At 42.1% G+C, this 27,388-nt stretch overlaps 1 protein-coding gene across 1 annotated transcript; it reads left to right on the top strand.

Annotated features, from left to right (window-relative positions):
• Positions 1-366: 366 nt before the first annotated feature.
• On the top strand, positions 367-25,599 carry zgc:171775 (STKc_p38 domain-containing protein). Its single transcript, XM_068341165.1, has 12 exons — positions 367-629; positions 2,259-2,388; positions 3,441-3,499; positions 3,790-3,901; positions 13,493-13,522; positions 20,902-20,949; positions 21,694-21,808; positions 21,934-22,005; positions 24,297-24,376; positions 24,584-24,662; positions 24,848-25,021; positions 25,147-25,599. Exons 1-12 carry the CDS (start codon positions 496-498, stop codon positions 25,206-25,208), a joined length of 1,095 nt encoding a protein of 364 aa, XP_068197266.1. The 5' UTR covers positions 367-495; the 3' UTR covers positions 25,209-25,599.
• Positions 25,600-27,388: the final 1,789 nt, after the last annotated feature.

The raw sequence follows: 27,388 nt of genomic DNA, 5'->3' as shown, positions 1-27,388 counted from the left end.
GTTGATTGGAGGCAACTGTTTCGCTGCAGCGACCCCTGAAGGGAAAAGCCAAAAGGAGATGAAGAAAATATATGTTACAGTAAAATTTAACAAAGCTTAACAAAATTGATTTGTGAACTAATTAGAGTTGTGATGATACTTATGTTGAGTATATAGCTTCCTCTGAACTCTGCAGAGAGAGACATATGTCATGTCAAAATCTCTCGAATTTATGCTATTATTGCATCATTTTTTTCATCTGTACTGTAATTTCGTTGTTTAAAACTGGTATTTACTACAATATGAAAGAGGGATAGGCAGTCCAAGTCAGCAGTACGTGCCTTCATGTCATTACGGCTGATGAGAAAACGAGGATTTCTGGTCGTGAGATCTCAGAGGGGCTGGATGTGGAGAGACAGGGGCGGTTCCATGCGCTCTACCTGTCAGGTTCAGAGTCCAAGACATAAAGACGTGTTATGACCAAAATCCGAGTGGACATTGAAACCAACGCGCGTTATGGAGTCGGCAGAGCGGGATTCATCCGTCAGACAGGGCTTTCACAGTATGGAAATTCAGAAAACCACTTGGGACGTCCCGCAGAGATACGCGACGCTGCGGCCGGTCGGCTCCGGAGCTTACGGAACAGTGTGGTGAGTTCACCCGGTGGGAGCGTCTCCGCCTCAGGTGACCCGACGGGAGATTATGGCGGAGTTTGTGTCGCGTCTTTCATATGTTTCAATCTATTTATCGTGAAATGGCACACATGATCTATAATTAGGCCTGTTTTGACATTTATGATGTGAAAGTTGTTTGTGACCTATTCTCACTGTGTTAAATAATAAACGCACCTCTCATAGTGAAATGTTTTATCTTACATAACAGTGCATTTGAAATTTATTTATTTATTTGGCAGTTACTCAGCCCCAAAATACACAGCCTTCGTTTCAAATTATGAGAAAACTGATTGAATATTTGATAAAACCAGATGGTCACTGTTCTGAAAATCGTCAAGGGATCTCAATGTTTTCGGACTTTTCGACATTTATTCAATGTTTAGTGTTCGTTCCACCTTTTGATTTTATTGCATGAGGCCAGATGACGCCCTGCAAACAGGAGCGTCTTTGTCCGCCGGAGGAAAGTCAGCAAGTCAATGCAGGTTGTGTGGCAAACAAGAATGTCCTCCAGCATCACGGAGGAGCCCAACCTGCAAGGATCATCTCAGTTTAGATGTTCAGATGTTTATTTTAATCTGGAATCCTCTCCAGCAACAATTATTTGTCGCCTGTTGGTTATTTCCATTCATATCTTTCAGAAGAGGTTTTCTAATAGTTTTGATGGATTTGTAGATATTTTGTCTTGAGAAAGTTTGAAAACTATAGAAAAGTACTTCTAATTCAAATGAGATAATTTTGGTAATGAGAAGTATTACAAAAAAAATGTGTCAAGACTCTTTTCCATGATTAAAACAAATTGATGCATAGACTCCAACGTTATCCAAGAGGTGACCAAATAAACATGCAATATTTTTTCATGAAAAAAAGTATGAGACTGAAAAGGAGTTTCAAAAATAAAGACAGCGTCATGGGATGGTTTCTGTACAGCAGTTTTTATTGTGCTTTGGAAAATAAGGTGGGATTTCAGTAATGGAAGGTCACAACAGCACCAGCCAAACATGGTGAACATATCCAGTCAGCACATAGTCAGCACTTCTACTATTATCTTGTCAAGCCAACCTGTATCAGTTCTGGGACAAAAAATATCTTATTGTTAAAGTTTAAATGGGAAAGAAGCTTATCTTACTGGCATGGAGATGGTTGTGGTAAAAATGCAAATCAGAACACGTTTCATGTCTGCATCAAAGTCAAAGTCAAAGTCAGCTTTATTGTCAAATGTATCATATATGCACGACATACAGCACAGATGAAATTGTAGTCCTCTCTGACCCACAGTAGACAGTACAACAGACAGTACATCACAGGCAGTAAAACACAGGCAGGACAACACAGGCAGGACAACACATGTTTACAGTAGTACTGAAATAAGTCAATTCACTCGCCAATCAACCACTGACACTATAATGATGATGATACACTTGTTTTAGACTATTTGAAATTGTCTCATGGTGCTGTGAAATATTGTGACTGTGACACTGACACATGCTGCTCTATTCCTCAACATTATATAATCAAAACTCTTGATCAATCACAGTTAGGCTTTACATCTGTAGCCTTATGAGTCATTGTGTCAGGCCCTTTTCATGGTGTTTTATTCCCATGTAGTTCTGCTATTGATCAGAAGACAAAGGAGAAGGTGGCCATTAAGAAGCTGCACCGTCCTTTCCAGTCACTCATTCATACCAAAAGGGCCTACAGGGAACTCAGGCTGCTGCGACACATACAGCATGAGAATGTAAGAACAACATGAAAATGATTTAATTCTTGGGTAAAACTAATGAGCAATGCTAACGGATAGACAAGTAGAGCAATGTGAAAATTGACATTGTTTTACCTGCTTTAGTCATATGTATGTCACAGCAGAATGTCTGACTTTGCTCACGTTTTGTCCTTTATTTCCACATCAGTGTCCTGCTAACATCTGAAAATGTGAAATCTTGATAACCTCAGCGCTGACAGCATCGCTCCAATGTTTTGCAGAGCTTTAAAATTATATGTACATAGTGGAATTTTTTATTTTTTTTGTCTTGCTTGGTGCAAATATATCAGGCTAACTGTCATGAATCACAAATGAAACATCCACTCAATGACAGTTTAGTGACAGCATTAAGCTGAGGACAACATCGCAACTAGATATTTATCAGAAGTGTGTGTGTGTTTGTGTGTGTGTGTGTGTGCTAGACGCGCACACACAAACACACACACACACACATGCACACATGCTTGTGAGCATAAAAAGCAGGATAACAAAGTACAAAGTCATACAAAAATATAACGGGACAGAAAAAAGTAAGTACATGTAATGACAAAATAGTGAATTTATTTTTCAATTTGACTTTCAATCTTGTAATGGTGCTAAAAAATGCAGAAGTATTTATGTAAACATAAATGAGCCATTTACAATTTATACTCTGGACTGCGTGACCTTTTTGGACGTGTGTATTTTTCAGTTAAGGTGATACTGTAATGTGACACCCTGAATCTGTTGTTATCAGCTTTTCCTTTGTTTTTAGAGTAAATATAGGGACTCATCTCTTTGGCATGAGCCCAAATTTCTCAGCAAATCACAACAGTGCTGTCAAAGCTTGTTCCATTGATGCTTTAGAGATGATCTCTGGGAAATGGAGAACATGAAGAAATATTAATTCAAGGACTAGTTTGCAAATCTCAATAACCACAGAAAATTAGGAGCTATAATCATGACATATATGTTTAACTGGGTTCTGCATGTTTTATGTTACATGTCTTCAACAGACATCAATTCCTTCTATATGCTTCTTTTTCAAGGTTATCTGCCTGCTTGATGTGTTCACACCAGACTCCACGCTGGAAAAATTCCAAACGTTGTGAGTTGATGCTTGAGGACACATTCTTCTGCAGGGTGTCGTAGCTTGTTGAGATCTTGTGTGCATGTGTGTGCATGTTTCAAATGTTCAAGCAAAAATGCCTGAGGGAAAGCAGTTTGATAGTTGTTTTGGTTGTTTTTTGTATAGTGTATTTCATTTTCATAGGGAGGACATCTTGTGCCTCTCTTTTCCTGCATTTTGTCCCTTACCTTTTTAATGATATTTGTGTTTTCATATTTTGCATCGTTCTCAATGTTTTTCTCCCTCACTACTTGCTATTCTTTTTCTAGTTATATTGTGATGCCGTTTGTAGCCCAGGATCTTGGCCACATCATGAAGAGGCGGAGATTAACTGATCGCATCATCACATACTTGTTCTACCAGCTTCTAAGAGGACTCAAGGTACTGCTGCCTTTATTTACTTGATCCCTGCTTGTGTTTTTAGTGTCAATATCAACATAGGCTACGAAAATGATGCATAAACTAGACAATTACAAAGATTCCTATACAAAAACAACTGCTTTCAGCTGTAATATTTGACAGAATTGAAATTTTGAGGTAAAGGGCAACGATAGTAATGGAAGTGAAATGTCTCACCCAAAAAAAAATACTGAATATCTAAAAAAGAATGACAAAAGATGCTTCATCTCCCCAATTTGAAGACATTGCTGTTGAGTTTCCTCTTTGATTAGCTGGTGACTGCTACTGCAGTTTTTTACATCCTCTGTTACAGGTCCCGCACATATTATTTTGTCAAACATCCTCCCCACATGCTGATCTACTTCCTTGCCCTTTATACCAATGTCATTACTGCTATTTAAAAAAAAAAATCACAGTTACGTCTTTGTAACAGAAAGAATGTTCCAACAGTTCCAACAGTGTCCCATCGTGAATAAGCTGTGTCAAAAGGGGCTGATCACCCTGGGTCTGAACGACCCAAGGCATGTCCAGAGGGACTGTACCATCAGCAAAAAGCAAATATGCAATCCATAGGCCACATTCGATTTTCTTTTTTATAATTCATGAAATCCATTCTTTGCTGGTGTATACCGTATCTGCCCGAATATAAGACGACCCTTTCTTTTTCAAGACTCAAGTTTGAAAAAGACTTTTTGAAAACAAAATTTAATTTTTACACAGAAAATAATTACAGTACATCTCCGTACATTATACTCTGTGAAACCATATTTCACAGCCGCTTTGCAATTGTTTGAAGACTCTGTCTCATTTATCACCATCATCTTGAAGTTTGCATCATAACTTCTCCTCAGCTGCCGGTTAACCTGGAAGATCCTCGACCCACCTTTCTCCAGATTGTCGCTACGTTTCTCCATTTTCTGTTTATCTCTTCTCTCTTATATTCTTCACTTTTATTTTTTACCACTATTTTTTATTTTTCTTCTTCGTGCTACCACTATTTTTAATTTTCTTCTTCGTGACAAGGGTTTGCTTTGGCCTGGGGAGTTAAGTTCAGCATCCACTTTAAAGATACCTGGCGCCATCTAGCGTTGTGAATTGGTATAATGTCTAGACCCCAAATGTAAGACGACCCCCACTTTTTCAGTCTTATTTCAATGCAAAAAACACCGTCTTATATTCGGGCCAATACGGTAGTTGGGTCAAAACATCTGAAAAGAACCATGTCAAGCATGTTTTAATCAGTTTGTTTGAGTCTGTTTAGAATTGTTTGGTAGGTAGAGAAATATAAATGTAACAAAGCTAGTAATTGAACTATTCATATTTACATTATGATTCAACTACTGTACCAAAGATTATTTCTCATTTAGTTAACTACGGAAACCACACAATATTAAAGTCTGTGTACGGTCTCACAGTTTTACTGCCTGATACAGCAAGTATTACTTGGATGATCTTGTATTTGGAGGCTCAGCAAAATTTATCAGTGAAACTATAAGCTTCCATTACTTCAACAGTGTACCCACAACAACTGGGTAACTGCATGGTTACCTGTTTTTATCTTGGGTTTTTTTTTGTTTTGTTTTTTTAGCTTTTATTATCTTACAGGTAATTCTTTGTTTGTTTGTTTGTTTGTTTGTTTGTTTTTAACATCGGCAACATCATTCTTTCTGCTGATAAAAGCTCTGATAAGCCATTGGATACTTTGCTAGAGTCACTGACTATACTGAGGTTTTACAATGGGGAAGAGCCTCGCAGCTCTAGAGACATTTCTATGATGATGGAGACTAAAACAGTGTTAGAAAAGGAGTAAATTTTGGAATTATTATTTTGGGGACAGAAAAGGATGAACGTGTTGCGCTGCACCAGCTGGATGTGTTAAAAGGAGCTTGTTTGCTAACTTTGATGTACCGTTGCACCTCAACATACTGTACATGTTTAGTTCATTCCATGACTGAGCTCGTATATGAAACATTCCCCATATAAAATAATTAAAATCATTTTAATTGGGTTTAGCCTTGAATAAAAAAAGCCCCCAGCCCAAACATTATGAAAAACATTTTTATCAACTAATAAACACCCACAAAGCACCCGACGTTGGGGCGGATCTGGCCTAAACATCAGCAGGTGCGCCTCGTCGGCTCACTTGCTCACTTGGATGCGCACAGAAAACGGCCCGATTGCGGGCAGCGCACCGTCAAACTGTGGAATCGGTATGAACGCCAGGCGGATTCGCAAAATGGATAGCATCTGACACCAATGATGAAGAGCTGATCGATGATGAGCTTCAACAAACCTGATCCTCATTCAAATGATCAGGTGTGTTGGAGCCGGGAAACATCCAGCCGGGGGCGTGTCCCTGCTACGACAACAGGCTATTTTCTGAGATATAAAAGCTCCATGTCGAAGATGCGTTGATGATTGACAGTAGAATATTTGTTCATCTGTTTCTTTATGAGTCATAAAGTTTATATATTTATTTATTCATTCATTCATTCACATTCCTCGCCTAAGACGCCTACCCCAGTTCTGGGTCAGACACGCTGTCTTCTGGTGAGAGAACTCTGTGATGGAGGTCATCTTCCAGGAGGAATTTCCACACGTCCCGGTTTTTCTGCCTATAAATGTGTTGATCAACGCCCTTATGCGGTTACGTGTGGACGGAGAGTAAGACATGCAGACGGTCCGTGACTGTTCAGCACAACATTACGAAGCCTGGATGACGGCATTACAAACACACCTTTCTCCGCCCACAGACGCCGGATCAGGAAACTGCTGATCAAGCTACTTGCTGTAAGTAGACTACAATCAAAAATATATTCAATGTGTACTTTCGTCATGCTGTCAAAATTATATTGATCATAGATGAAGGCCAATTGTTTCATTGTTTCTGAAATGTTCATTTATGGTAAATTAGGCTTGCTAATGGTACAAAGCTAGCATCAATGTTAGCATTAACGTTACCTTAAGTGATTCTCAAACATATTAAGGTAACTAGTCAGCTAAAGTTAATTTTAAAATGTTTTTATATCTGGGAGGAGGGGAGAACTGAACATGAGCTACATGCCTTGCTAAGCAATTTTAATCCAGTCCTGGAGAACCACATTAGAGTGAACACAGTTCAGGTGTATTTACTCTGAACTGAGGTTCTGCTTGGGAGTGAACAGGATGGATAGGATCAGGAATGAGTACATCAGAGAGACAGCACATGTTAGAGGTTTTGGAGATAAAGTCAGAGAGGCCAGACTGAGATGGTTTGGAAATGTCAAGAGGAGAGATAGTGAATATATTGGTAGAAGGATGCTGAGTTTTGAACTTCCAGGCAGGAGGCCTAGAGGAAGACCAAAGAGGAGGTTTACGGATGTAGTTAGTGATGTGACGCTGGGGATCGAAGCTCCGAAGCGTGTGCCGACTAGGAGAGGGGCGTTCCCGTGAAGCGCGTATCGAGGCTTGCTTCATCTAAGGGAGGAGCTGAAAAGGAGGATGACCGAAGCATCGCCGGGCAGTGAGGCTTCGGATGTGACGTTCTGTATCGACGCTTCCATCACAGGAATGCTTCCCTCCGCGGCTGATACCACGTGACTGATTTGGCTCGTGACAAGTGCATGAACACCGATATAAAGCGATCACACTCCATTCAGAATGTGGTTGTTTGGTGGAGAGTTGTGGTTAGCTACTGTGGAGACAGTTTGGAATTTGGATAGAGTCAGACATATTTTGGAGAGAGGTATGGAGAGAATCAGGAAGTGGAACCTACCACAGTAGAGAAATTGTTGTTTTTAAATAAAAACCAGTGATGACACCAAAGCATAATCACTGGTCATACCTCAATATTACAGGAGTACAATCATTGTCCCAACGTCGACCACCCTCCCCTCACCGTACAGGTTTATCTTCTTTTTCCTCATGTCCAAATAATCACTTGCCATACTGCCGGTGTGTATGTAATTTCTATATGTGTGTGTGTGTGTGTGTGTGTATATATATATATACATACATGTATATATTACAATCACTAAAATATATGTTTTGCATACTTCTTTATTTTGCTGACAGTTTTATTAACAGGCTTTCTGCAAAATGCCACACACTTCAAACTCATGCTACCTGATATTTACCATCCAGTAGATGTCATACTAGAGCAAATGAAGCCTCATGAAGCTTCGAACCAGCGTGAACCGATTGGGATGAGAAGCTTCAATGCTTCATGTGGCTTCATCTGCCCATCACTAGATGTAGTGAAAGAGGACATGGAGGTAGTTGGTTTGAGAGAAGAGGGTACAGAAGACGGGATTAGATGGAGGCAATTGATTCGCTGTGGTGACCCCTGAAGGGAAAAGCCCAAAGGAAAAGAAGACAGTTCAGGTGTGTGGGGAGGTGTCATGTCAGAACGAGTGAAATAGAGTTGTGGGTAGCGATGTCCACTTTGTTTCGGCGCTCCAATGCAAGCCCCAGACTCCTCGGTGGGAGGAGTGTTACTATGGGTGTGTCCTCAGAAATGAATAACTAATGCCACTCACCTGTGTTCACCGGTTACTTTTAGTTATGGCATGGGGTGAGAATTTCTGTTGACTGCTTTGGATGTTTTGAATGCTTTGAACATCTGAATGCATTTGACATTTTTGTTTTCTGTATTATTGTCTTTGTAGGAATACACAAAAGATTATCGATTGGATTCAGAAGTGAATTGGAATTAATTGGTTTGTGTGTCATCATAATCCCTGATGTTTAGCCTGCGGCAGCTGTTTCGTCATTTGGTTTTTTGTCAGTTGCAACAAGAGTAAATTAAAACATATTAGTTATGAAGATCATTCTTTATACATATGTCAGCACTTACACTGAGTTAAACTACTAACTTCACTGCGGGGATCCTAATCAGTATATAAAATAAAAAATAAAAAAACTAACAAGTTAAAGAGTTTCTGGCTATAACTTTAATTTCACTGTTCACTGTTAGCTGACTTTTGTCAACAGTGCAAATGGGGACACATAATGTCAGGCAGCAAAATGTCATTTTAAAAGGCAATGGTTACACACATTTTTTTAAAACATTACAACTGGGGGTGGCAGTGGGTCAGTGGTACAGCGTGCGGTAGAGCGGGTCATCCAATGTTCTGAGATCGGCGGTTTGATTACCGCTCCCGCCCAAAAAACACCTGGAGACAGTGGGAGGCATCAGCTGACCTCCGGAGCACTGCCGAGGTGCCCTTGAGCGAGGCGCTCTTGAGCAAGATGCCACCCCCCTTCCAAGTTGCTCATATGAGCACACCACAAAAGAGCTGCCCGTCACTCCACCTCCCCTGCATGCCAACAGGCCCCCTGTGTGTATTTGTGTGTTCAGAGCCTGTACACACATGTATATGCATGATATTCAACTAACTAGGGCAGGGGTATTCAATTAAAAGTCATGTAGGTCCAGTTATTAAAATGTCCTTTTTAGTATAAGGCTTATAGCCAGCACCTATGTACACATTATCATGTATTATCAATTTTCAATGCAGGATATTATTTAACTGAGTGCACAACTAGCTCTTTTACCATAAATAAAAGTAGACGCAGGCAAATACATTTATAGCCTTTATGTAAGATTGAAGAACACACACTAACCTCAGAATTAAAAATAAAGTGCAAACAGAGCTAAATAACCCTTTTTCTCATAAATTAAAGAGCTCCCAGCCTAAATAACAGAAGATCTACACTTAGAGTAAAAAAACATTAATATCTTCAGAAAGCATAAATAAAAGGTGTCTCTTTAAGGGTAAAATACAAACAACTTTCTTCATGAGAGAAAGGGGCATGAGACTGGCCTGACTTTCATTTAAGTCTTGGTTGGAATGGACTGAGTGCCATTCTCATGCAGACAAGTCGCTGTTCATTGGTGAGCCTAGAACAGTATTTGGATTCTGGATTAACAGGAGGAGCTGCCGTCTAAGGCCGAAATTGTTGAACCGTTTAGTGAAGTTTATCAACTGAATTATTCTGTCCCTGCAGCTTGAAATTGACCTCAATGAGATGTGATGTAATGTCAACCAAAAAGTCAGCCATATACAGTACAGCCTGTACTAATCTTGCAAAAAAAGTGAAAACCGTGTTGCTATCTGACTCTTGCCCTGCTAAAAAGCTGCTCTTTCTTTTTAAATAGACAAGAACCGCATTGCGGTGCATTGCCTTTACTCAGCCACCTCACGTTTTTGTGTGGTAGCAGGCTTTTGCCTCAGCAGCTTCCAGAAATCCTCTCAGGAGGCAATGCTGAAGGGTTGAGGATGCCCTAAGGAAGTTCATGAGTTTCATCACTGTGCTCTTTAATTCAGCAAAATTTTCACAAATTGTGGCACAGAGTGCAGTCTGATGGATGAGACCGTGGTAAGGAATGGTACCTGGGTTGTCCCCTTTCATCCAGGGCACAGCTCCCCTATCTTTTCCCGCCATGCCCTCATAGTGGTGATAGATACCAACCGCTTCAGATCTATGCCCCTCTTTGTCAGCATCTATTTTATTGCTGCATACATGTTCCCTCCTCTTGTGTGTTAGTGGTATTACACCCAGCAAGGAGCTCCTTGTATTTGTGAAGGAACCTGACACACACAAAGACTGGGCATTACCAGTAACATCTGTAGGCTCATCAATGGCTAAAGATATGCATGGTGCTCTCTGAAGAGCTGCATCAAGCTATTAATATTTGTGATTTTCCGGTTGCTGTTGAAGTTGAAATCGGGATTTGTCTGCTTTTTTTCACACATCTCATCTTTTTATTTTCCTTTAAAAATGTTTCAACGACAGCATTTAAGCACTCCTTCACAACTAAAAGATTTTTTATGTCGCCCCAAAATCCACCATACCTTTAGTGAACATTTGTTTGCATTTTGCTCTGTTATTTTGCCCTCAGCTCGGTCTTCAGGGGACAACTCTGCTCAAAAGTTCAGTGCTTTGTTTCATAGTGGTGCTTCACGTTACCATTTTCAATTAATGCTACGTATTCGGTGCATAGGAGGCATGATGGTTTTGAACTGCCTGACGGAAGAATAAATATAAATTTCTCTGTCCACTCATTATTATACAGCGGTTTTCCTCATTAACCTCCCTTCATTTGGAGCAAGTTATGCTGTTTTCACTGTCTGTCTTCCTCTGTGCTCCGCTGAAGCAGTAAACTCATAGTGGTCACTGCAGCCGGCCGTCTCACTTCCAGGTGCACTGACACCTGGAAATTAACTGGAGAAGCGGTGCCCGCTGTCTGTAGCTGCGACCATCAGAAAAAAAAGGATCAGAATCAGTATATTCTGGAAAAAAAAAACCTGGGGTTTGTGGGAGTTCATGGAAAGTGAAAATTTGTGTGATTTCAGATGCTGTAAAAGAGACACAGTGGCTGTGTTGGGACTGAAGAAGACGCAGTCAGACATGCGATTTGCTGGTTCAACCTCGCAGCTGACAGGGGGAACTCCAGCGGCATCCTGGTACTTCAAATGAGGACCCACCAGTTCCAAGTTAACGCAATCTTTTCATGTTTGGTTTTCATGTCTTCCTGTCATGATTATCATTCATGGTATTCTTTTGTAATTGAGTAGATAGACTTGGCAGTAAAAAGCTCGGGATACAATTCATACTTACGTTTTACTTTTACAGTATGTTTTGACCTCTTTTCAGATGAGTCTCACTGATAATTGATAGCTCTCCGGTGTAGCAAAGCTATTACACTGCTACATATGACAATTTAACCAAAGACTCACAGTGTGGGTTTAAGAATGTGATCTAATATATGTTCATGTCTTGAATGTATTGAATGATTTGTTCTTATTAATAAAGGCAGACTGATTAAGGGAAGCATTCAAGCTTTTTCAGAACATCGATGTGGGTCAGCTAGATTTTGGATATTTCTGTTGCTCGTTATGGCCAAATGAGCCATTTTTAATAAAGGATCTGGGCCAGATGAGCCGCTTCATGAATGGTTCCGGAACGGGTCAGCGCAGGATCAGCTGCTCAGCCATTCTGGGTCAGGACTGAGCTACTTTATGAAGGGATCCGGATTGTCTCCGCGCCCAATCCAGTTTGGGTCCACGGTCCTTGTCCTCTCCGGGTCTGTCCCGTTGTGCAAGTGGACTCTGTTCCGGGCCCGGTTCGCGGATCCGTTGCGGAGCCGGTAGCGGAACCGGGACAGAGTGAAAAGGCTATCTGGGCATGCAAACTTCGCCTGTGCATAATTAATTATGTATAAGTTGCGTAAACAATGATTATGAAAAGAAAAAAAAGCCACGAGCACATGGGCACCACGCCATTAATCTCCAAAAGAGAAGGAAATCCTGTCTCAGCTGATGTTGTATCCATACACAAACTAGCGGTGGTGTCGCGATGCACGGCTCCTGTCTCAGATTTTGCTCATATGTTGAACAAAAATATGGACAGTGCGACGGCTGGTATCTCAAATAACTCATAGGTCAAGCAGCTCATATCTCTTTGTACTACTGTGTAACTGTGTACTGCTCGGCCACAAAAAAAGTCACCGTTTGGGTTTCAATAAGCAAATTGCAGTGTTATGATCAGGGGTTGCTTCGGTTGGTCAAGTCTAGGCTCAGCAATATCATAAAAATAAGTCAGCTGAGTATCTGAATGTACTGAATGACCAGGCAATCCCATAAATGGATTTTTTCTCCCGGATGGCATGATCATATTCCAGGACAACAATGCCAAAATTTATCGGACTCTAATTGTGAAAGAGTGGTCCAGGGAGCGCGAGGAATCATTTTGACACATCAATTGGCCCCAACAGTCCTGAGCTTAACCCCATTCAAAGTCTATGCCATAGACTTTATGGGATGTGCTGGAGCAGACTTTGCAGAGTGGTTTGACTCCTATCGTCAATACAAGAACTCGGCCAAAAATTAATGCAATTCTGTACTGAAATAAATGCCTTGACGTTGTACGAGGTTGTCGAAACAATGTCGCGGCAAATGCGCACCGCAATCAAAGCTACAGGCAGTTCCACGAAATATTAGAGTGTGTGACTTTGTTTTTGGCCAGGCAGTGTATATTGAACATGTTATAGTGGGGTCAAAATATTTATTTTAAAGGTAATTATTCCAAAACCAGAGTGCAACAGTTTATATTAGAAAAGTAGCTTTACAGAGCAGACTAGATTCTCATCACTTTCAATTTATTCAACAAGGTTATATCATGTTATATCAAGTGTAAGTATAACAGCTATGAATGCCATTCTCAAACACATTGTGGATGATGACTACTGTACCCTTATTTCTGCGTTTCCACTTGATGCTAGTTGGTGTATAACCAAGAGTACTCACTGGACATGAGAAATGGTTGAACAGGAAACAGAACTGACGTCTTACAAATGCTTCTTTGTGAGATGTTATCTTGCATGTATGTGTCCTTTAAGCTCTTTTCTCTGGTCTGAGAAAATCAAAGGTTTTGCTGTTGCGTGGGAAAGATACCACGAATCGCTGTGTGGGTCCACACCATGCCATTTAGAGAGCCATTAACATGTGGGTCTGTGCTCTCCAGTATTTTCTGTATGCTGGTTTGTATTGTGTAAGTAAGACTACAAATTTGTCTTTTTTCTTTTCACAGTACATTCACTCTGCGGGGATCATTCATCGGGTTGGTATTTTGACTTCATACAGTGCTCATTGCTTCCTTTGTCGCTCATAATCAGTGTGTGTTTACCTAAAATGTGAAAGACTTGAAAGGGACAGGAAACTCATTGTGAAGTAATATATATTTTGTTTATAATTATGTAAAAATAAAAACATTTCCTGATGTCTGGCATCATCCCTGGTGTCAAGACACCTTAAAATCTGTACTGCAGCAGCACCGTCACGTGGGGTCATGTGTCATCGACGACACCCTTCGCTTCATCATTCAGGGCAGCCATTACAGCACAATACGATCAATGAGGCGATGCATCTGATAAAGTCAGGGTTACCTGTGAAGTGAATGGATTTTCCAACACCACAGGAGTTAGACACAAAGATGACAATCTATCTTTCTTAAAAATACCTACTGGAAAGATTGGAAAGCAATGGAAAGCAAGGATAAACAGGGTCAAAATGACCAAAGATCCAAGAATCTGCCATTAGCACTTCACCCCGGATTATTTTGAAAGAGATTTGAAGATGACATCATTTTTGGACAACCCATAGTACTTATTCTGAATTTCCAAGATTTAGTAGATAATTCATGTCTGGAACTACTGGAAGTATTACATAAATGTTTTTATGACCAGATTATCATATGATTATGGCACTCGCGAAAAGTAAACAATATCAAAAGTGGTAGACAGGTCAGTTGATTGGGTTTGTTTTCCCTGGGGTTCGTTACTAATTTAAAACAGTGAACTCAGATTTTGGGGCGTTATCTCCTTTCCGTATCTAATGATGATGACATGATTTTAGATAATTTCGTGAATGTGACAATGTTGGCTTGTTACTTTGTCGGTTGCTGTATATTTATATAATGACGCTGTTACATATTCACCTCGATGTCTACAATCGTGTCACCTCCGCTGTGAGAGCATGCATTGTAACTTATGATATACTGTATTTGGTTTGGCCAAGGTCCCCATTGATCATAAAAAATAATAATGACACAAAAAATGTTGTTCAATTATGTACTGTATTGGCCCGAATATAAGACGGTGTTTTTTGCATTGAAATAAGACTGAAAAAGTGGGGGTTGTCTCACATTTGGGGTCTAGACATTATACCCATTCACAACGCTAGATGGCGCCAGATAGCTTTAAAGCGAATGCTGAACTTAATTCTCCAGGCCAAAGCAAACCCCTGTCACGAAGAAGAAAAATAAAAATAGCGGTAAGAGAGAAAAGAAGAAAATAACAGGAGATTAAAGATAATGGAGAAACGTTGCGACAATTTGGAGAAAAGTGGGTCGGTTCTCGGATGGTAGCAAGGTTGGTGCCATTCACCATTCATTTACAAATGTAATTGCACTTTAGTTTACATATTTAAATGTTCAGATTAAGATGTGATAAACAGTTTGATTTGAATGAGGCAAAATAACATGCTTTTTCTCTCGAATATATTGTTATAATCATTTGTTTCAGATGTACTGTAATTATTTTCTGTATAAAAATTAAATTTGGTGTTCAGAAAGTCTTCATTCAAACTTGAGTCTTGAAAAAGAGGGGGTTGTCTTATAATCATGGTCGTCTTATATTCAGGCCAATACGGTACTTCAAATAATACACCTGGTTCATTTTGACTTTCCTGTCCCTTTAAGGAATAGTTTGGCATTTGAGGAAACTTTTTTTTTTTGCTTTCTTGCTCTAAATGAATCAACTAATCAGCTACATGGGCAGGTCTGCATGATTTAGGCCAGAAGGTTGATGTCAATGCTGGAGTGATGGGTTAGAGTCTTATCAATAAAGCTGAAATTCTGTTGTCACAGTATGGAAGTCACAGTAAAGCTGTTACTGTTACGCTTTGGTGTCAGGTTGGGAGAGGCAAAACAAGAGTTGAGGGTCAGACAATCATCTTTCATCCAGAGACCGTTTTGAGTGAAATCACACACTAGTGATCTTTGTTCTTTTTCAATATAAAAACTTGCTTTTTACATCTAAATTAAAGTGTGATTTCATGTTTAGCAATTTACTCAAGATTCAAACTAGGTCAAGGACAGTTGCAGTCAATATTGAGTCTCTTTAAATAGCTCTTCATCAGGGCTGCCACATACAAATAATGTTGATAGTCGACAAATCACCAATTATTTTTTAGATTAGTGGACTCATCGCATCATACCTAAGTTGGATGTAAAACCTTATCGCAACAGCATCAAGCTGCTCCTTTACAGTGTAATCATCATCAGTTTTCACCTTGAAGTGTTTAAGGTATACATACACATACATCATCTTCTTTGCTTTTCGGCTTTTCCCTTCAGGGGTCGCCACAGCAAATCAGTTGCCTCCATCTAACCCTGTCTTCTGCATCCTCTTCTCTCACATCAACTACTTTCATGTCCTCTTTCACTACATCCATAAACCTCCTCTTTGGTCTTCCTCTAATAAAGCTCAAAAATGCTCACTTCTGCCTTTAGTCTAGCTTCAACTACTCTTTCGCATAACGTCATTGTATGGCTCATCAGCTTTATTCCTCTGTAGTTGCCACAGCTCTTGCACATCTCCCTTGTTCTTAACAATGGGCACCAGCACACCTATCCTCCATTACTCAGGCATCTTCTCACTATCTAAGATCCTGTTAAACAAACCCAGTCAGAAACTCTACTGCCACATCTCCTAGACACTTCCGTACCTCCACTTTTCATCCTCTTCAAAGCCTTTCTCACTTCATTCTGACTAATCTTTTTGTACTTCCTGGTCCACAAAAGCCACCTCTTTTAGTCTCTGAAGAGTTGATGAACGAGGAAAATGAAAGAAAAAAATAATCTTTCCGTCTTCTCATCACACTACAGGCACCTGTCAATACACTACCATCTCAATCCTTGATCACCCTAACCTGCTACACGTCCTTCCCATCTCTGTCTCTCTGTTTTCCCAACCTGTATAGATCAGTCTCTCCCTCATTGCTGTCCAACCTAGCATACAAGTCATTTTAAGCCCCTTGTTTGGCCTTTGCTGCATCTATTTTCACCTTAAGCTGCATCTCCCTGTACTCCTGTCTACTCTCCTCAGTCCTCTCAGTGTCCCACTTCTTCTTAGCTAACCTATTTCTCTGTATACACTTCTGTACCTCCTCATTCCACCATCAAGTCTCCTTGTCTACTTTCCTTCCAGTTGACACACCAAGTACTCTCCTACCTGTCTCTTGATCCCATTAGCTGTAGTTGTCCAGTCAACTGGAAGCACCTCCTGACCACCCAGAGCCTGACTTAACTCCTTCCTAAAAGTCATGCAACACTCTTCCGTTTTCAGCTTCCACCATTTCATCCTCTGCTCTGCCATTGCCCTCTTCGTCTTCCTCACCACCAGAGTCATCCTACACACCACCATCCTATGCTGTTTGGCTACACTATCACCTACCACTACTTTACAGTCACTGATCTCCTTCAGATTACACCGTCTACACAAGATGTAGTCTACCTGTATGCTCCTACCTCCACTCTTATAGGTCATCCTATGTTCCTGCTTCTTCTGGAAGAAAGTATTCACTATAGCCATTTCCATCCTTTTTGCAAAGTCAACCACTATCTGTCCTTCTGCGTTCCTCTCCTGGATACCAAACCTGCCCGTCACCTCCTCATCACGTCTGTTTCCTGCACCGACATGTCCATTGAAGTCTGCACCAATGACAAGTCTCTCACTTCTAGGCATGCTCTGCATCACTTCATCAAAGTCCAACCAGAATCTCTCCTTCTCCTCCGGCTCACATCCTACCTGTGGAGCATACCCACTAAAAACATTGAACATCACACCTTCGATATCTAACTTCAGACTCATCACTGTATCTGACACTCTTTTTACCTCCAGGACATTCCTAACAAACTCCTCCTTCAAGATAACTCCTACTCCATTTCTCTTCCCATCTACACCATGATAGAACAGCTTGAACCCTGCTCCTAAACTTCTAGCCTTGCTACCTTTCCACCTGGTCTCCTGGACACACAGTATGTCTACCTTCTTCCTCTGCATCATGTCAACCAACTCTCTAAATTTTCCTGTCACAGTTCCAACATTCAACGTTCCTACTCTCACTCCTATACTCTTGGTATCCCTCTTCTCTCTCTTCCTACACACACTTTCCTCATCGTTTTCTTCGACAATTTACCATTACAAGTGAGATAACTGACTACTTTGACCATTTAGTTCTTTTTTGTCATTATTAGTTATAATGACCAGCTGACAACACCCTCTATAAATATTTCATATAATTTGAGCAAGAAAGCAATGAATGTATTTTACACTATGTTTATATTTATGAGAAGTAAAAATGGGTTTCCCATGGGCTCACCATATGTGGGAGGGGCCATAGTGGTCGGGTGCATTGTGAGCTGGGTGGTGGCGGAAGGCGGGGACCTTGGCGATCCGATCCTCGGTTACAGAAGCTGGCTCTTGGGACATGGAATGTCACCTCTCTGGCAGGGAAGGAGCCCGAGCTGGTGTGTGAGGTCGAGAAGTTCCGAAAAGATATAGTTGGGCTCACCTTCACACACAGCTTGGGCTCTGGTACCAGTCCTCTCGAGAGGGGTTGGACTCTCTTCCACTCTGGAGTTACCCATGGTGAGAGACGCCTAGCAGGTGTGGGTATACTTATAGCCCCCCGGCTTGGCGCCTGTACATTGGGGTTCACCCCGGTGGACGAGAGGGTAGCCTCCCTCCGCCTTTGGTTGGGGAGACGGGTCCTGGCAGTTGTTTGTGCTTATTCACCAAACAGCAGTTCAGAGTACCCAACCTTTTTGGAGTCCTTGGAGGGGGTGTTGGAAAGCACTCCCACTGGGGACTCCATCGGTCTGCTAGGGGAATTCAATGCTCACGTGGGCAATGACAATGAGACCTGGAAGGGCGTGATTGGGAGGAACGCCTCCCCCCTGATCAGAACCCGAGTGGTGTTCAGTTATTGGACTTCTTTGCTCGTCACGGATTGTCCATAACGAACACCATGTTCAGACATAAGGGTGTCCATATCTGAACTTGGCACCAGGACACTCTAGGCCGCAGTTCGATGATCGACTTTGTGGTAGTGTCATCGGACTTGCGGCTGCATGTTTTGGACACTCTGGTGAAAAGAGGGGCGGAGCTGTCAACCGATCACCACCTGGTGGTGTGTTGGCTCCGATGGTGGGGGAAGATGCCGGTCCAACCTAGCAGACCAAAACGTATCGTAAGGGGCTGCTGGGAACGCCTGGCAGAATCCCCTGTCAGAAGGAGTTTCAACTCCCACCTCTGGCAGAACTTCACCCATGTCCCGGGGGAAGCGGGGGACATTGAGTCTGAGTGGACCATGTTCCGCGCTTCCATTGTCGAGGCGGCCAACCGCAGCTGTGGCTGTAAGGCGGTCGGTGTCTGTCGTGGCGGCAATCCCCAAACCTGTTGGTGGATACCGGCAGTAAGGGATGCTGTCAAGCTGAAGAAGGAGTCCTATCAGACCTTTTTGGCCTGTGGGACTCTTGAGGCAGCTGATACCGGCTGGCCAAGCGGAATGCAGCTTTGGTGGTTGCTGAGGCAAAAACTCGGGCATGGGAGACGTTCGGCGAGGCCTTGGAGGACGACTTCCAGACTGCTTCGAGGAAATTCTTGTCCACCATCAGACGTCTCAGGAGGGGGAAGCATTGCAGCATCAACACTGTGTATAGTGGGGAAGCGGCGCTGCTGACCTCAACTCGGGACGTTGTGAATCGGTGGGGAGAATACTTGGAAGACCTCCTCAATTCGACTGACACGCATTCCTGTGAGGAACCAGGGTCTGGGTTCTCTGAGACGGGCTCTCCTATCTTGGGGGTTGAGGTCACCAAGGTGATTAAAAAGTTCCTCGGTGGCCGGGCCCCTTGGGTGGATGAGATCCACCCGGAGTTCTTAAAGGCTCTGGATGTTGTGGGGCTGTCCTGGTTGACACGCCTCTTCAACATCGCGTGGACCTCGGGGACAGTGCCTCTGGATTGGCAGACTGGGGTGGTGGTCCACCTTTTTAAGAAGGGGGACCAGAGGGTGTGTTCCAACTACAGGGGGATCACACTCCTCAGCCTCCCTGGCAAGGTCTATTCAGGGGTTCTGGAGAGGAGGGTCCGTCGGGAAGTCGAATCTCGGATTCAGGAGGAGCAGTGTGGTTTTCGTCCTGGCCGTGTAACAGTGGACCAGCTCTACACCCTCCGCAGGGTCCTTGAGGGGGCATGAGAGTTCACCCAACCAGTCTACATGTGTTTTGTGGACTTGGAGAAGGCGTTCGACCATGTTCCTCGGGGGGTTCTGTGGGGGGTGCTTCGGGAGTATGGGGTACCGAACCCCTTGATAAAGGCTGTTCGGTCCCTCCACAACCGATGTCAGAGTTTGATCTGCATTGCTGGCAGTAAGTCGAATTCGTTTCCAGTGAGGGTTGGACTCCGCCAAGGCTGCCCTTTGTCACCGATTCTGTTCATAACATTTATGGTCAGAATTTCTGGGCGCAGCGAAGGCGTTGAGGGTGTTTGGTGGCCTCAGTATTGCGTCTCTGCTTTTTGCAGATGACGTGGTGCTTTTGGCTTCATCAAGCGGTGATCTCCAACTCTCACTGGAGCGGTTCGCAGCCGAGTGTGAAGCGGTTGGGATGAGAATCAGCACCTCCAAATCTGAGACCATGGTCCTCAGTCGGAAAAGGGTGGAGTGCCCTCTCCAGGTTGGGGATGAGATCCTGCCCCAAGTGAAGGAGTTCAAGTATCTCGGGGTCTCGTTCACGAGTGAGGGTACAATGGAACGGGAGATCGACAGGCTGATCGGTGCAGCGTCTGCAGTGATGCAGACTCTGTATTGGTCCGTCGTGGTGAAGAAGGAGCTGAGCCGAAAGACAAAGCTTTTGATTTACCGGTCGATCTACATTCCTGCCCTCACCTATGGTCACGAGTTGTGGGTCGTGACCGAAAGAACGAGATCCCGGATACAAGCGGCCAAAATGAGTTTCCTCCGCAGGGTGTCCGGGCTCTCCCTTAGAGATAGGGTGAGAAGTTCGGTCATCCGGGAGGGACTCCGAGTCGAGCCGCTGCTCCTCCGCATCGAGAGGAGCCAGAGGAGGTGGTTCGGGCATCTGGTTAGGATGCCTCCTGGACGCCTCCCTGGAGAGGTGTTCTGGGCATGTCCTACCGGGAGGAGGCCCCGGGGACGACCCAGGACACGCTGGAGAGACTATGTCCCCCGGCTGGCCCGGGAACATCTTGGGATTCTCCTGGAGGAGCTGGACGAAGTGGTTCGGGAGAGGGAAGTCTGGGCTTCCCTGCTTAAGCTGTGCCCCTGCGACCCGACCCCAGATAAGCGGAAGAATATGGATGGATGAAAAATAGGATTTGTGCTATTGCCATCTTATGTGTCATTTCAATTTTAGGATCTGAAGCCTGGTAACCTTGCTGTGAATGAGAACTGTGAATTAAAGGTAAGTGTACAATGTGAATGTGCGCTGTTCTTTCTCAGCATTTTGTTTGTCTACTTGCAGGATAACATGAAAAATAATGAATGGACTTAATTTTTTAGAGGGAAGAGCTTGGCTCAAATAAGGGTCCATTAGATTTAGGTGGTGATCCAGACCATCATTTGCATCCAGATTAACTTCATGAATAATGCCTACATTCATTTGACAGAAATAACACAATGACATGCACAAAAGATTTGGTAGACACCCGAGCCTGATCTGGATCCAAGTTATATTTTCGATGTGATGCTCCAAAATGTTCCCATTCATGAGACTCATTCGGTAATAACATAAATAATAATCTGAATTTGGACTACAATTGATTTCTAGCAAAACTGTTATGGATTATTCAAGTGTGAAATTTGACTTAACTTCGAAAGTTCTTGATCTAGATCATGAAGAGAACTGATAGTGAAATGTAGCTTTTTTTCTAATGAAAGTTCCAGTGTGATTCCAATACCATGTTCTCATGGACTCATATTATGAGGGTGATACATCCCCAAGGCTATTGCTTTTAGATGTTTTTATATGACAATGAAACTTGTAGAAACTGTAGTTTTTAGTTTAGCATTTTCTGTACTGTCTGGATTTGTAAACACACTTGTTGTGAATTGTCTTGTATAAAAATGTTAACTAAAAGAACAAAATACATGAAAAATTAATGTAAGATAGTAAATGTACTTCTTAATGTTGGTAACTGATTCTCAGATCCTGGATTTTGGTCTTGCAAGACAGACAGAGAGTGAAATGACTGGTTACGTTGTAACGCGTTGGTACAGAGCTCCAGAGGTCATTTTCAACTGGATGCACTATAGCCAGACAGGTAATATACTGTTTACCTCCTGTAATACAAAAAGTCACCCCAAAATCCATACAAAGTATTGTCGTAAGCTATAACAGAGAATCACATATTGCTACTAAAATATTTTCCGGCTTTCTTCGTGACAGTGGACGTCTGGTCAGCCGCTTGTATCCTGGTTGAGATGATTACTGGCCATGTGCTTTTCCAAGGAGCAGACAGTATCCTTACCCATTCTGAGACTGAGGACCTGGGATGTTTTTCTTTTAGCCCCTCATTAGGGATGTCACAAATTTAGCTGCCTCATTAGGGCTGTTTTTCTATGTTCTCCCTCTATCTGCATCAGGGCATCAGGCTATAATTCCGAACCGAAACGGAATTATAACGTTTCCGGTTTTGCGTTTCACCCACAAACTGACGTTCCTGAACCGGTTAGAACAAAAGAATAAAGTTCCTGAACCGGTTAATAACGTTCCTTCTATATATAAATATGTAGGTGCCGTATTTTGCGCACCATTAGATGCTATTAAAAGCCTTAAAATTCCTCAAAAATCAACGCTACACCTTTAACATTAAGCGTCTTATGTGTACACGGAGTTCCAAAATCTGTAAAAATGTTTTTTATGGGATTTTAGTCAGCGCTCTGCCAGATCGACTGTTGTCCACCAACATAGGACGTATTACGTCACTACGTGCGCCGGCAGCGATGGACCAATTAGAGAACATGACGCGAGGCTACGTCCGGCACACCTCCGGTAGGTACTGGTATAGGGTATATGCCGGTACTGTACCGCAGGTATGCTGCATAACCACATTTGTTTGGCTAAAGACCCCCGACAATGGCGTCAGCGAAGAGACACGCTTACGACGCAACATGTAAACTCCAGGTTATCAGTTCCGGTTGCTCCGGTTCACGTAAAGAGATCGGGTGGCTTTTTTCACGCTTTGCATCTCTCTTGATCTGTGACTCCATGCACGCCCACACCACCGCTTCTGTCAAAAACCACGTCAAGCGGCTGAATTCAGAGCTTGTCATCATCCTGGAGGATTAACGAAAGAACTCCAACCGCTGGACATCGGTGTAAACAGAGCCTTTAAAGTTAAGCTGCGTGCGTCGTGGAGTGATGGCTGAGAGACGTGAACACACGTTTACCAGGACTGGAGGCAGTGCTGAGCGAGTTACACACCCACAATATGTGCGTAGATTGCGGATGTCTGATTAACGTGTCTGCTTCAACTTTTGTCCGATGTTTCGCTAAAGCCGGCATCATTTCCAGACAGACACCCGGAAACCAGACGGTCAGCAATGGTGAAACTACCGAGATATTCAATGCAGACCGAAGATGATGACTTCGAAGGATTTAGCACAGATTTATCAAAAAATAAAGAAATAAAAACGTATATAAAAAATAATGTTGGTGTATTTTTAGAAATTTTAATACATAGTACAACACAGTTCAACCAGTCACCTTTTTGCTTCTGTTAGCTAGCATGTACCGACCAATAAGGTGCGCTGTGTGTCCGGTTAAAGTACAGAAATGAACTCCGTTATTTAGACTGCGCCTCTTTATACAATGAGCCGAATGGTGCGCAAAATACTGTAACTTAAGGACTTTTAAATTGGCAACTAAAGCAATTACTTCATATACTATAGACTATACAGATATATCCCTACCCTACATTAAACAGTACCACAGCACTCCACCATTGCTTTATGACAGTTATATCACTGTAGTCAAGGCTTATGCCTCCTACTTAGACACTACATGAAATAAGACAAGAATAACTTCCGTCATGTCATTTATTGCTGAACAACAGATCTTCATTGTACTTCTCCCATAGCTCAATATTACTACAAAGCGCTGGCAGTAGGGGACACACTGCACTGAAAATGACTGCAGCCAATGAGTTAATGTCTAAATCATACATTTTTAAGATCGACATACTGCAGTGTTTACGTGTTATGATTAAATTGTGACTGGGAGACTGCCCTTTTCTTAACTGCTGCTGATGGCCGCTAGTTCCCACTGCTCTCATCCTGCATCCAGTGAATGACAGGAAGTGAAACATCAGGTCAAATATTTTTTTCAAGAATGAAAAAAAACCGGTATTAACCGGTTTACAATTATTTTCTGTTCCGATTCTGTTCTGGAACATTAAAAAATATTTAAAAAAATATAAAAATATGTTTAGTTCCTGCCAAAATATCAAAAGTTTACGGTTTTCGTTTTAGTTCCATGAACCGGTTCAAAGCCCTGATCTGCATTGTTCCCTTTGGTTTCCTTGCTTGTTCACATCAACAAAATATGTAGAAGAGGTGCGTCTCTAGCTCTAAATTGAATGAATGTGAGTGTGAATGGTTGTGTGAGGAACTGGGAACTGGTCCAGAGTTAAACCTTCCTCCCACCCGTTCTTATCAGAATATATCTATTACACACGTGTTCTTGCTCTGGCACCAGGTGTATATGTCGTATGTTGAGTTTTGGGTAACTTTCTTAATCAGGACATTCAGGTATTGATCAGCTGAAGAAGATCCTTCGTTTGACAGGAACTCCAAACTCTTCCCTGGTTCAGAGGATGCAAAGTAAAGATGTATGTTTTGTCTCATACGCATGTCTTCGCATTTGATACTTCAAGAAATAGTTGTCCAATTTTTTATTTTTATTTATTTTTTTTTTTTTCATTTGATGGGCATGAATAAGGAACTGAATTTTTATTTCTGGTTGAATTTGTGCATAGTGTGCATAACATCTGTGAGAATTATGAATTATTCTGTTCCATACTGTAACTCTTTTTCAGGCACAATCATACATGCAAGGCCTTCCAACACAAAACAAGAAAAACTTCAAAGATGTTTTTCCACACATGGATGAAAATGGTACAAGAAGCTTCCTGCATATTGACTTGTTTTCAATAAAACAAGTATCGTGATCACTTAATTTTTATCCACCAATGTGATCCATCATTCCCCCAAAACAGTGAAATGAATTGAAGTTGCATGTATACAGACGCCATTTTTCAGTATTTAGTTTTACACATTGTTTTCTGTTTTGATGGTTTCAGCTGTAGACCTGGTTGAGGGGATGCTTCTCTTAGACCCAGAGACAAGGCTAACGGCTAAGCAGGGACTATCACACCCTTTCCTGGCTGAATATCATGACCCAGAGTGCGAACCAGACTCTGACAGATATGACGACTCGTTTGAGAGCCTTGAGCTTGCTGTTGGGGAGTGGAAGAGTAAGTATAGCTGAGCAAAAGGGGCTGAAGCTGATATTAAAATTCTATCATTTACCAGTCTTCAAATCTCAAGTGTGTTAGTGTGTTAACACTGTTTCTCTGTTTCCTTCCTTGGGCTGCATCAGGTCTTATCCACATGGAGATCATGACATTTGACCCTGACAACCCCAGTAAGACAGCAATGTAGACAACATCATAACATGTGCCTACAATACATGTAACACTGTTAATATAGACATATACAGTATTACACACATATTCAAGAAAGGTCAACAAAACCGTCAGCCTCTGAGATCACACAGAAATATGAAATACACAGAAAGATGTTGAATGTCTGTTTTTGGTGCATAAAGTATGCAAGAGGAAGATGCTAATAAAGCGATGATCGGTTACTTTTTATCTTTATTGATATTTTACTTTGACAGTTGTTATTGTACTGTACATGTCTCACTTTGTACAGTATTCTTGTGTTCAGAATGCTTAAAGGATGCAGTTTCATTTCTCTATTTGTAAAATATGGATTTTTTATCTTTCTCTCAAAAACCACTCAGCTGCATATAAATAAAACATTCATAAATTGTTTAACTACTTTGGATGACTTTTGAATGGCTAGCATAATTGAAAGGGCTCAGATGGATTCATTTTATTAAAGGGCAGAAGGGCCGGTGTACCTTATATAAAGATAAGTCTGACTGGCACTTTCACTTTAGTTATTGTCCATCCATCCACCCACCCACCCACCCATCCATCCATCCATCCATCCATCCATCCATCCATCCATCCATCCATCCATCCATCCATCCATCCATCCATCCATCCATCCATCCATCCATCCATCCATCCATCCATCCATCCATCAGTGGTAGGCCAGAAAGGCCTCCTCTGCCGGCCCAACAACCAGAAATCATGATAATATTGGGCGGCAGTGGCTCAGTGGTAGAGCGCGCGGTAGAGTGGGTCGTCCAATACTTCAAAGATCGGCGGTTTGATTCTCGCTCCCGCCCAAAAAAAGAACACCCGGAGGTGAGCTGACAGTGGGAGGTGTCAGCTCATCTCCACAGCACTGCCGAGGCGCTCCTAAGCGAGGCGCCCCTGAGCGAGGCGCCCCTGAGCAAGGCGCCCCTGAGCAAGGCGCCGCCCCCCTTACAAGTTGCTCATTTGGGGCGCACCAATAAAGGAGCTGCCCGCCACTCTACCTCTTCTACATGCATACATTTGTGTTTAGGGCCTGTACACACATATATAGTATATATACAGTATATGCATGACTTGATTTGAAGTAACTAGAGTGTGCTACTAATTTCCCTGCAGGAATTATAATCAGTATATAAAATAAATAAATAAATAAATAATAAATAAAATTTTTATGACAAAATTTAATATTTTAATGCATATAAAAAATTCGCATATAATGTGACATGGGCAAACACTGGGTCAGTGTTCTATTTTAAGGTTAGAGAGGTTTTATCTAAGTAGAATTCAGCTAGCCTGTGTTGCCAGGTTCATCCTGGCATGAAATCTGTCTAAGGTCTTCAGAATCAACAATGCAGGCATCTGCGCACTAAGTGAATGGGCACATACTGTATAGTAAATAGATAGACGCAAATTTTCTGCTGGGAATACCTTTTGTTTTCAAACCTACACTGTATTTGCAAACCTATACTGTATTTGTACAGTATACCAAGGCAGCAACAACATACCAAAGCAAAACTGGACATTTGCAAGCTATGGTGCTTTTAAAAACTTTGGGGGATTCTCAGCTCAGTGACCAGGTACGCAACTACATAGAACTTCTTTCTTTTCTTGCATGACACAGACCTGCATTACCACTTGTCTACTAACAGAGTGTTTACTGGGACATCCGACAAAATAACTTCATTCATGCTATTTCAGAAGTGATTGGAGTAGAGATCAAATCAGAAATCAAAAAAGAGCTTTTTGTCGCTGTAATGGTGGATGAGACAACAAATGTGGGCAACGCTGCACAGCTTGCTCTTGTCTTGCGCGGTGTAACGGAATGAGGTGTCTTATGGATCATTCGTTCATTTGTCGTCTGCTTTATCGGCTGTAGTGGGTTGCGGGTAGTTGAAGCCAATTCCAGCTGACTATGGGCGTGATGTCAGTGCACCGCAGAACCACACAGCGACAAACAAACACGCACGCACACACACACACACTGCGGTCAATTTGGAATGGCTAATCAATCGGAAGCGAAAGTTTTTGGAAGTGGGAGGAAGCTGGAGAACCCTGGACAACCTTTTTTTTCATAGATTGATAATCAACATTTCTGTAAACAAAATAATTGTAAGAAATAATTATGTTAAAAACTCGATTAAAGTGACTGCACTGATGTTTATTTTGAAATAT

This window comes from Antennarius striatus, chromosome 2 (assembly GCF_040054535.1).
Source record: "Antennarius striatus isolate MH-2024 chromosome 2, ASM4005453v1, whole genome shotgun sequence".
Classification (NCBI taxonomy): Eukaryota; Metazoa; Chordata; class Actinopteri; order Lophiiformes; family Antennariidae; genus Antennarius; species Antennarius striatus.
Note: the sequence above shows the minus strand (reverse complement) of the source record. Positions and strands in the feature narration are given on the sequence as shown.

Coding starts and splice junctions, on each gene's coding strand:
- zgc:171775 (XM_068341165.1), top strand. CDS start 496: ATGGAGTCGGCAGAGCGGGATTCATCCGTCAGACAGGGCTTTCACAGT. Junction 3,500..3,789: donor CTGGAAAAATTCCAAACGTT/GTGAGTTGATGC, acceptor TTCTTTTTCTAG/TTATATTGTGATGCCGTTTG. Junction 21,809..21,933: donor GATGCACTATAGCCAGACAG/GTAATATACTGT, acceptor TCTTCGTGACAG/TGGACGTCTGGTCAGCCGCT.